The 10,706-nt window shown below is 51.7% G+C and overlaps 1 protein-coding gene across 1 annotated transcript; it reads left to right on the plus strand.

Moving 5' to 3' along the window:
- The first annotated feature begins 54 nt into the window (after positions 1-54).
- Positions 55-2,231, plus strand: LOC124707677 (protein NUCLEAR FUSION DEFECTIVE 4-like). The gene is made up of 2 exons (XM_047239341.1): positions 55-1,380; positions 1,481-2,231. Exons 1-2 carry the CDS (start codon positions 227-229, stop codon positions 1,941-1,943), a joined length of 1,617 nt encoding a protein of 538 aa, XP_047095297.1. The 5' UTR covers positions 55-226; the 3' UTR covers positions 1,944-2,231.
- The last annotated feature ends 8,475 nt before the right edge of the window (positions 2,232-10,706 follow it).

Consider the following 10,706-nt stretch of genomic DNA (forward strand, 5'->3'; position numbering starts at 1 on the left):
GCACTATATAAGCTGCGTGCCACAGGCCATAATGGGCGGCACAGCAGGAAACCACATAACCAGCAGTGCTGATAGATCGATCGTGGGCTCGTGGCCACACCATTAATCCCTCCATCGAGCCAGCGCCGTCGCCATCCCGCATTTATCGCCGTCCGGCCGATCGTGGCGACCGCATAAGTACCACACCAGCGCCGGGTAGTTAGCTAGGGAGCGAGCGAAAAAAATCATGGCTTCTCCTACCTCAGTCCACTGGCTTAGCCTGGTGGGGAGCGTCTGGCTGCAGACCATCAACGGCCCCAACTCCGACTTCCCCGTCTACTCGTCGCAGCTCAAGGACGTCAAGGGCATCTCCCAGGTGCAGCTCAACTTCCTCGCCTTCGCCTCCGACGCCGGGAAGCTCCTCGGCTGGCTGGCCGGGGTGGCCGCGCTCTACGTCCCTCTCTGGGCGGTCGCCCTCGTCGGCGCGGCGTTCGGGCTCGTCGGCTACGGCGTGCAGTTCCTGTTCTTGGAGAGCCCCCGCCTGGCCTACTGGCACCTGTTCTCGCTCACCGCGCTTGCCGGCAACGGCATCTGCTGGATCAACACCGTCTGCTACCTCCTCTGCATCAACAACTTCCCCTCCGACAGCCGCGTCGCCGTCAGCCTCGCCACCAGCTACCTCGGCCTCAGCGCCAAGTTCTACACCACCATGTCCGACACGCTCCCGGACCTCGGCTACTCCAGCGCCAAGAAGTACCTCCTCCTCAATGCCGTCGTGCCCATGCTCGTCACGCTCCTCGTCGTGCCGTCGCTCCGGGTGGTGAAGCCCGGGAGCGGTAAGAGAACCGACGTCGGGTTCCTGGCCATGTTCGCCATCACCCTGGCCACGGGCGCCTGCGCCGTCGTGGGCAGCATCGGCTCCAAGTCCCTCGGGCTCTCGTCCAAAGAGCACATGATCAGCCTCTACGTGATGCTCGCCGTCCCGCTGCTCATCCCCGTGGTGCTCAGGGTCCGGGAGAGCATGGCCAAGATACGGGAGGCGGCCATGTGGGAGAACAGAGTGCACGACCTCTGCTCCGACGAGTCGGTGGTGGAGATGGAGGTGGATGTCCCAAGCAAGGAGGAGGAGGTGGTGGAGAAGGAGCAGGGCGTCGAGCTCGAACACGGAGAAGGTCAGGGAGAAGAAGTCGGTGGCCTCCGGTTGCTACGGAGGTTCGACTTCTGGCTGTATTTCTTCAGCTACATGTTCAGTGGCACGTTGGGTCTGGTCTTCCTCAACAACCTGGGGCAGATCGCCGAGTCCCGCAGGCTCAGCGACCCGTCCACTCTCGTCTCCCTCTCGTCCTCCTTCGGATTCTTCGGACGACTCCTTCCCGCCTTCTTGGACTACTACACTGCAAAGTAAGCCTCACTCTCTTCATCACTCTAAACGTTTGAATACTTGTTTTTTAATTGGTCCTCGTAAGTCGTAACTAACTATAAAATGTTTTGACTTGAGCAGGAGCGGCTACTCGATATCGAGGACAGCCTCCATGGCGGCGCTGATGGCCCCGATGGCCGGCGCCTTCTTCCTGATGCTGCACCCGCTGGACATGCTCCTGTACACCAGCACGGCGGTGATCGGGACGTGCACGGGCGCCATCACCTCGGTGGCGGTTTCGGCGACGAGCGAGCTGTTCGGCACCAAGAACTTCGGCGTCAACCACAACGTGCTGGTGGCCAACATCCCCGTGGGATCGCTCTGCTTCGGCTACCTCGCCGGCCTCCTCTACCAGCGGGAGGCGGGCGGGTCAGGCAACCGCTGCATCGGCGCCGCCTGCTACCGGGACACCTTCCTCCTCTGGGGCCTTACCTGCGCCGTCGGGACGGGGCTGTGCACCGCCCTGTACGCGCGCTGCGCCAAGAGGACCCACGGCGATAAGAAGGGACCAGAAGTTTCTGGCGCAGGATCGACTGTAGTATAGGTGCCACATGGTCGATGATCAAGTGAGAATAAGAGAAAAAAATATCTATAGTTTAGGTGATGTAGCATTTTCTTGTTTGCCTTTTTTTTTTCTTTCTTTTCTTAGAGAGAGCTTTTTTTTGTTAGTTTCCTGACTGAACTTTTCTGTGATCCCCTGGAGGATCGGAGGATCTGCGGAGCTCGACGCATGTAAAATGAACAGAGCACATACATACATATATATCCCACATAACACTGGACTCTGAGATTCACAGTTTGTTTGAGCGAATACATACATATATATCCCACATAACACTGGACTCTGAGATTCACAGTTTGTTTGAGCGAAATTTTGCAAGATATTTGCGATGAACCGACCGGATTTCCAAATATCGCGCGCCTACCACGCAGAGGAGCAGTCTATGTGCTCTGACTATGCATTTTCAGACGAAAGTTTGTACACTTTTCTATCCATCTAGCAGTATGGACCATATCCGGAAAACCTTGACCATATTTAGCTGTCTTTTAACACCATATTTGGTGTCCGTGGTGTAATCTGCTGGGGTCGATGCTGTTTGTTAGCACATCCCTGGCAACATTTTGTTGTTATCATCAAGAGTAGTACTACTCGTTCTCCTTTATTGCATCTCCAACAGTATTGTTATGTATTGGATTGCTAAACTGGGAATAGCAAGTGTAGAGAAAGAAAGTTTAGCATTAAAAAAATCAAGCTTTGCAAGTACTCCTTTTTTTAGAACTCAAGCAATCCTATATATGGATTGGTAAACTAGCAATGCAAAAAAAAAAAAAACTGCACATATGGACAGTATGTTAGTGGTTTTTTTCCGTCTTTTTTCTCTTTTTTTTTTTTCCTTTTCTGCATTCATCTTCCGCACCACTTCGTAGGGGAAATGATGGCCCTCGCAGCAATGGGCGAAGGTCGGGCATCCGGCAAAAATAGGCTTACCAGGAGATCTGCAGGTGTGTGGTCGGAGCATGGAGCTCGTCGGCTTGGAGGCCACCACCGCTAGTGCACAGTGCGGGAGCATGGTGGCGACAAAGAGGGAGACGACGGGTGGCTGTGGGAAGGTTGGCGACGGTGTGGGCTAGACATATCCCATGCTGGCGGCGGCCAATCGTGCTTATTGTGCACGTCGATGGCATTCTCCGATGCAGGCGGTGCAGAAGGCGGTGGGGTGCGTGAAGTTTGGCGGTGGTGTGGGAGTTGGCGGAGGAGGCGGGTGACATAGGCATCCCAAATGGGTCTGTCGAAGATAGTACCCGGGGTTTACTGAATGCCCATTATCCGAAGGATAAGAAGATTCGGGAGCCCAAGATATGTTAAGGAAAGTTAGAGTTGTAATAAGAAGTATTATTTGTAATTTGGCGGGATGAGTTAGAAACCGTCCCGAACTCTGTAACTTGTACGAAACGAAACCCTCGGCTCCACCTCCTATATAAAGGGGGAGTCGAGGGACGAAGAGATCATCGAATCATTGTCTACAAACCCTAGTTTTCATAATCGTCGAGTACTTTTCGACCTGAAACCTTCGAGATCTACTTGCCCTCTACTTCTAACTAAACCCTAGCCTACAATCCATAGGCATTGATAAGTTAATCCCTTATCAATTGGCGCCGTCTGTGGGAATTAGAGGCGTAAGGATCTGATCTCGATGGCACGTTCAACATCTTCGACATCGTCAACCGCAAGCAACACAATGGATCGAGGTAAACAGATCGCTGCTGGTCCTGTCGATTTTGTTCCTCACCCACCCTCCCGTTTGGATGCCTATGCATATCTGGCGGAGCCCATGGAGATGACGTTCGGAAGTTTCCACTTTCGCATCGAGAAGGAAGGATCGTATCGTGTCGAAATTCCGATTTCGTCGGGATCGTCAGCGGTCGATTCCGATTTTTCAAGCTATACATCGTCAACCGAGTCAGGAGAAGAAGAAACTTCGGCACCACGCTACGTCAGCACTGGAGCAAGAGATAAACTCGCCAAGATCTTCGGCGACATGTCGTTTGAGTCATCCGCGGACTCATATATAAGCGATGGCTCAAGCGATGTCGACGATTACGACTTCATCGACAAATCTATCACAGTGGGCAAGGTCTTCATCAATCTTAACGATGATGTCACCAAACCCAACATAGATCTGAGTACAAAATATCATCATATTTATGCCATTGAGGATCAAGAGGAAACATCTGAGGCTTTCGACGATCTAGGAAATCCATACGTCGATCCCTCCAATCTGCGACAAGGGCTAGGCAACAAATACGTCGGGCCAGAGCCACGAGACAGAGTTCAACTTTCACAAGCAGCGTGGGACAGAGCCACGAGAGCTATGAACGGTACAGAACCAATGGCTACCACAGCCACCCCAGAAGAATTACAAGCATATCAATATAGGCTCGCACGAGCTGCGGAGAAATAGAAAAACGAGACAGACTGAGTTGAACATGAGAAAGAAGGCAGCTTACGCATCCCAGCAGAGAAGGGCAGATCTAAGTCGACAATCTAGAGTTTCGGGTGATAGCCATAGGGAGGCTCGGAACGAGAGGAAGATCAAGGTTACAACACATACCCGGCCAGAAAGAGAGCACTTAGTTTAAAACCTCGACATGTCCTTTATGTCGATAGATACAAGGGGAAACATTATCCCTAAGACACCAGAAGCTGGGTATATGGCGACACAAGCTTATATCCTCGCATCTAGGCCACCCCCAGGTGATCCAAGGGAAACATTATACAATATGGCGTTAGCAGGGGTTGGAGCTATGGGGACAGCGTTTGTATCAACGCCTCCCGAAGGAGCGGCAAGGCAAAATAGCCCACGACCTGCAGCAGCAACGGCAGCCCCGAAGGACCAAGTGGAGCAAGAGACACAGGAGCACAAGCAAGGGTCGATAGAGCGAGGCAAAGCGAAGGGATCATCGGAAATCCCGGAGCTTAACGACGAGGATATGTGCGGCCTGCCATGCTTCACGAGGAGAGTCCGAAAACCTCGAGTCCCTCCGGATTCAAGTTACCCGACCACTTCAAAAAATTCGACGGCTCGCAAGATCCGGAGGATTGGTTAGTCGATTACCTCGAGACAGTTGAAGTTAACCGGAGGGACTAGGGCAACAGCCATGCAAAGTATTCGGTACACTTGAGTGGAGCCGCACGATCTTGGATAAAGAAACTTGCTCCGGGATCTATCGACAACATGGAAAGTTTCGAAGACGTATTCGTCAAGAACTTCAGATCCACGTGCAAAAAACCTCGCGTCGTTAGAAGAGTTGAGAGCATGTCGACAAAAACCAGATGAGTCAATGAGAAAGTATATCCAAAGGTGGAACATCATCAAAAACTCGGCAGAAAATATATCTGACGAGAGAGCAATAGATGCGTTTGTCGCAGGAATCAAGCGAGGAGATTTTGTCGAGGACTTGGGAAGGACCAATCCAAAGACAGTATCAGCGTTAACGGAAATAGCAAATAGATGGGCAGATGGAGAAGATTCTGTCCACAACAAACGGCACAGGTCGCCAGAGGAAGACCGTGGTCGAAATTACCAACCGAGGCGACGATTTCCTCGGCAGTACCAGAACTACGATGCCCCAGGGCAAATTTCGGCAGGTTTCCGGGCAAACACAGGAGGAAACAATAGAGATGATTATCAAAGAAGCAGTGAGCATCAAGGTGACAACAGGGACGGCTCTCGCAACAGGCAAAATAGTGGGCCTAGATTCCCAAGGCCTTTCGTGTCCCCCAAAGAAATGATGAACGGACCGTGCCAGATGCATTTCTACCTCGACAGTAACGGAAAAAGATAGTCAGGACACCTGCAGAAAGATTGTCGAAATTTTCAGGCAATGTTCAGATATGCAGAGAACGCTCATGCTCGAGCAGCACGACAGAAATCCTCGGGAGCCCGGGAGCGAGGTCCACCCGCCACCACCTCCCGCGATTACGGACTGACAATCGGCATCGGCTCAGAATAGCGGCAGCACCTCCACCACCACCTTATGTCGATCCTAACTCAAACGGAGCGATGTCGATGATTCGAAGGGAAGGCCGTCCAACGAGAACTCAAAAAGTAATCTCGAGACAAGTGTTCATGGCGAGAGAAAATGCCTCCACCAACAGTTGAGTACCTCAATTGGTCGGGGCAAGACATCGGCTTCACCATAGCGGATCATCCGCAAGCAAGTTCCTCGACCCGGGCGATCAGCACTTATCCTACAAGCAGTTATTGCGGGTTTTGATGTTTCTCGAGTGTTCATAGATGGTGGCAGCAGCTTAAACCTTATGTATGCAGATACATTGAGGAAGATGAACATATCCTTAGCAAACTTGAAGCCAAAAGACACGAGGTTCCACGGCATCACACCGGAGAAACCAAGTTATCCATTGGGGAAGATAAATCTCGACGTTCAATTCGGTACCCGAGAAAATTATAGGATTGAGAAGCTGGAATTTGAAGTCGTGGATTTTCCATCACAGTACCATGCTTTGTTGGGACGACCAGCATATGCTAGATTTATGGCGGTACCACACTATACATATCTGTTGTGGAGATTGCCTGGACCAAAGGGACCAATCACAGTTAAAGGAAGCTTCGCCTTAGCCGATAAGTGCGACAAGGATTTTCATCGGTTATCAGAAACTTTCGGGATGCAAGCTGAGTACTTGGCGTCAAAAAGCATGACCGATTACGACGTACGCCGGACGTTGGAAGGCCAAATAAAGAATCAACTTTCAATACCGAGAAAAATTCTAAGGAGGTGCAGATTCACCCGACGGACCCGAAAAGACGACATCTATCGCAAACAATATGGATATCGCATAGGAAAGCGCGCTCATCGAGTTCCTCCGTGAGAACCGGAAAATCTTCGCATGGTGTCCAGCCGACATGCCGGAGTACCCAGGGAACTTGCCGAGCACCACCTAAATTTGGATCCGTTAGTCAAACCAATCAAACAACCTTTGCGGCGTTTTTCGGAACCAAACCGCAAAGCTATGCTGTCAGAAATCAATCGACTACAAGAAGCTGGTTTTATCAAAGAGATATTCACAGAAGCCACATGGGTAGCAAATCCTGTGATGGTGTTGACGTCAGAAACCCCCTGGCGGGCAGAGATGGTCAACACGGTAGAGCCGGGAACAACTAGGGCTGCGGGCCGGCCCAGGTCCCTCGCAGCGACGGCCCGCAAAGCCTCCTCGGTCGCACGCGCCGATGTTTATCACAAGGGCGTGCCACCTGACCTATACCGGTCGGGAAGGTGTGGATGATGCCTCGCTTAGTTTCCCTGCAGGGCACACACGTAAACGTTAAATACGAGCCTCGATCGGCTCTCGGGTTATCTCGTGAATCGGCTCAAAGAGCCGATCCACCCATGATTCAGACGGGGTGTCCGAATATATGGTGGTCCTGCTTGATCAAGATAAAGCTAATGAGATCTACGACGATCTAGGGTTTTCACCGCATAATCGGATCGTCCTACTCCAGGTTGGGCCTCGCGGCCACGCACGGTGATCGTAAGTCGATCCTAAACAAGGCCTAAAAACCAACACGAGGTTGATCCCGGAACATCCTGCTTAGGGCCAGCGAACGACACCCTACGTGCCGCTGGATCCTCCACCCCTTTGTAAGGCCTAACTATTGCAGATATTAAACTAATCCTTGTAGAACAAGGAGCAATCGTAACGGATCAGATCTACTAAACTATGATCAAGCGGGGTGCCGCCCCTACACCTAAGATAGGTGTAAGGGCGGCTAGACATGCAAGGGTTGCACTACGAAAGCATGTAATATGAAGAACAATGCTAACCCTAACATGTCTAAGATAACTACGTTGCTCGCCATCAAAAACGCTTCGATACGAGCAACGCATGAACAACGTGGGCAGGCTTGTGCTGCCTAGATCGCAAGATGCGATCTAGGCAGCATGATGCTTACGGTAGAAACCCTCGAGACGAAGGAGTTGGCGATGCGCCGAGATTTGTTTGTGGTTGAACGTTGGTTGTTGTTTATTCCATAAACCCTAGGTACATATTTATAGTCCAGGGGACTTTCTAATGTGGGCGTGCACTAAACCGTGCACGGGTAAAACTCTAACTTCTAAACTAAGATGCGATCTAATATGTTACAGATACACGTGCGGTTTAGCCCAACTTGGTATAAAAGGCCGATTCACGCATTCCTTCTATGTATATTCTTCAAATCCATCTTGGTCGCGGCCCACCTCTGACTTGGTCAAATTCTGGTGATAACACATGCCCCCCTGGTTTTGGAAATGACATTTCCAAAATCATTATGCTTTCTTTCGTCGGGTCATGTCGTAGCAGAGCAGAACTGTTGCAGCATCCTTCATCATGACACTTTGTCTTTCCCACTTCTCTCGTGAAATTTGATAGCCTTAGCATCACTTCTCGAAACTGCAATGGCATTGAATCTCCACTAGGCTCTTCATTATTTAACCATGCCAATTGACCAGTCCTCTTCATCCCCTTCCTCTGCTCTAGCGGTCGGCACCAAAAAACCCTATCCTCCTGTAGCAATGTCCTCCTCTTCCTCCTCCGCTTCAGGCCTCTCTCTCCAATCGTCGCCGAAGAACAAGGAAAAGGACGATCCCCGCTCCGGGGCGAACCCCATCTCCTCTGACCAGGAGAAGAAAGAAGGAGGAGCGGAGAGGGCTAAGGCCTGCCCCTCCGCCAGGCTTCCGCCGAAGAAGCGCTCCCGCATGTGGGCGGACAGCGAGGACGACGATGACGACGAGGAAGAAGAAGATGAGGAGGAGGAAGACGATTCCTCCTCCTCCGCCGGATACCCTCCAACGAAGCGCTTCGCAGTCCGGGGCGGATAGCGAGGATAATGATGATGACGAGGAGGAGGAGGAAGCTCCAGCCGACGTGCCGGGGCAGCAACGGCGAGGAGCTTCCGGGAGCAGGCGCGACGACCTCGACGACGGCGATGATGAGGACAACGACGACTAGTAGAGTAGGACTAGTAGTAGCAGTGCACTAGGCACCAGATTCCTCTTTTGAGAGCCATCGGCTCTTCTTGTAAAGCCGCTCCTTTGAATTAATGAGAATTGTTCTCTCAACTTCTTCTTCCATTAATCCAATTTCCTTCCTTCCGCTTGCCACACCAAGACCGATAGCAACGAATCGGATTATTGTGTTTTTCCTTGACCGTGGTATTTTGCAGTCCCGCAGCCGATGACCTTTCATCGGCCAATTTGAGAAACCAGTTTCCTTCCTTTTCCTGCAGTACCAGCACGGTCCAAACCTCGTACAAGACGGCGGCTTTTTCTTCCCAGATCCTCTCTGAGGAGATTACGATGCAGTGTCGCACCAATGTAACTCCAATCGGCTCCTTGATAGAGCATCTACCAGGCCCGTTGCCCCCCGAGTCTCGGCCAAGGCAAAACAGAGACGAGGATGCGCAAATTAGCTGAATGGGCCTGGGCTCGACATGCAGAGCCAGCCGATTTGAACACAAATCGGCTCCCCAGAGCATAGAGCCTTCAAGGTGAGCTGCCCCCCCCCCCCGAGTTTCTTCAGACCGCCTCTAGCGCCTTGTTGACTAGATCGGCTCCCTTCCTTTGGTGGATCTGAGGCAACCCAACCTTGACCTGATCTTCGTGGTCTGCTTACTGCCCCATTACACCTCTTGAGTCGATGGCCATGAATCGGCTTTCATATCCTTAAGTCGATGTCTGCTGCATCGGCTGTGCTCAAATTTTTTTGATTTTTTGGATTTTTACGGCCGATTTATACATTGGCCCCCATGCTTCAATACTCATCACCAAAGGATGAGACACTGCTATTGCATATCCTCGTGTTTTATCCACCTGGGTGCCCCCCCGAGCCGATTCTATCAAGAGAATTGATGGTATCGGCTCTGTTGGATAACATGTTGAACCCAGGCAGAACGGATGGTGAGGATAATTTTGGCCGATTCGCTGGAATCGGCCTCCACATTGCTTGCTCGGTGAAGGTTTTGTAATGTCCCTTCATAAATCTTTTGGGGCCGATCACAAGGATCAGCCTCGCCGCGTTTGTTTATTGGTTCGCTCCAACTACATGGTTGGGTCGGTGGATAAAACCAGCCCAATCTCTGACTTCATCATGTTGGAGCTCTTGCTGTCGTCCACCTTGAGTGCATTGTGTAAACGTGGAGCGCTAAGCTTCGTCGGAAGGACGAGCACCATGTTTGTGCCAGCCGATGTTTCATCATCGGCTTTCCTTTGCTTGGGGCGCCACTCTTTTCTTTGTGGACGACCCTCTTCATCCAGGGTTCGCTGAACTTTCGCAGCCAGATCAGGCCTTGCCTTCCTCAAAGTATGCAAGTATAACCTCTCGGCTTCTTCCAGGCCGCGCAATCGTTGAACCCTGCGTTTAGGGAACGGCTGAGTCCATCGTGGCACCACCTTGGCCTGGTGGTACTTGTCTTCTTCTTCTTGTCCCTCGTTTTCCGAATCCTCGAGATCTTCCCATCGAGGGACTCAGCGCGTTTGCTTTGTGGCGGGAGAGGTCCTAAGCGCTCGAACACGGACACGTTGGCACGCCTCCTTCTTCTTCCGGTTGCATTCAGGCAATTGCCGGTCGTGGGCAATCGGCTCATTCCTGAATCCCAGCAGTGTCTGAAGAAGGGACAATCCCAGTGCCTGTCCTCGTCGTCTCGCTCCCTTGCCTTTTCGTTGGCACTACGTTCGTGCTCCTCCTCATCGCGATTATGCCGACGATGTCCTCTGGCTTCTCTAGCCAAACGATCTCTTTCATTGTCAT

The sequence above is a fragment of the Lolium rigidum genome, chromosome 4, assembly GCF_022539505.1.
Source record: "Lolium rigidum isolate FL_2022 chromosome 4, APGP_CSIRO_Lrig_0.1, whole genome shotgun sequence".
Lineage (NCBI taxonomy): Eukaryota > Viridiplantae > Streptophyta > Magnoliopsida > Poales > Poaceae > Lolium > Lolium rigidum.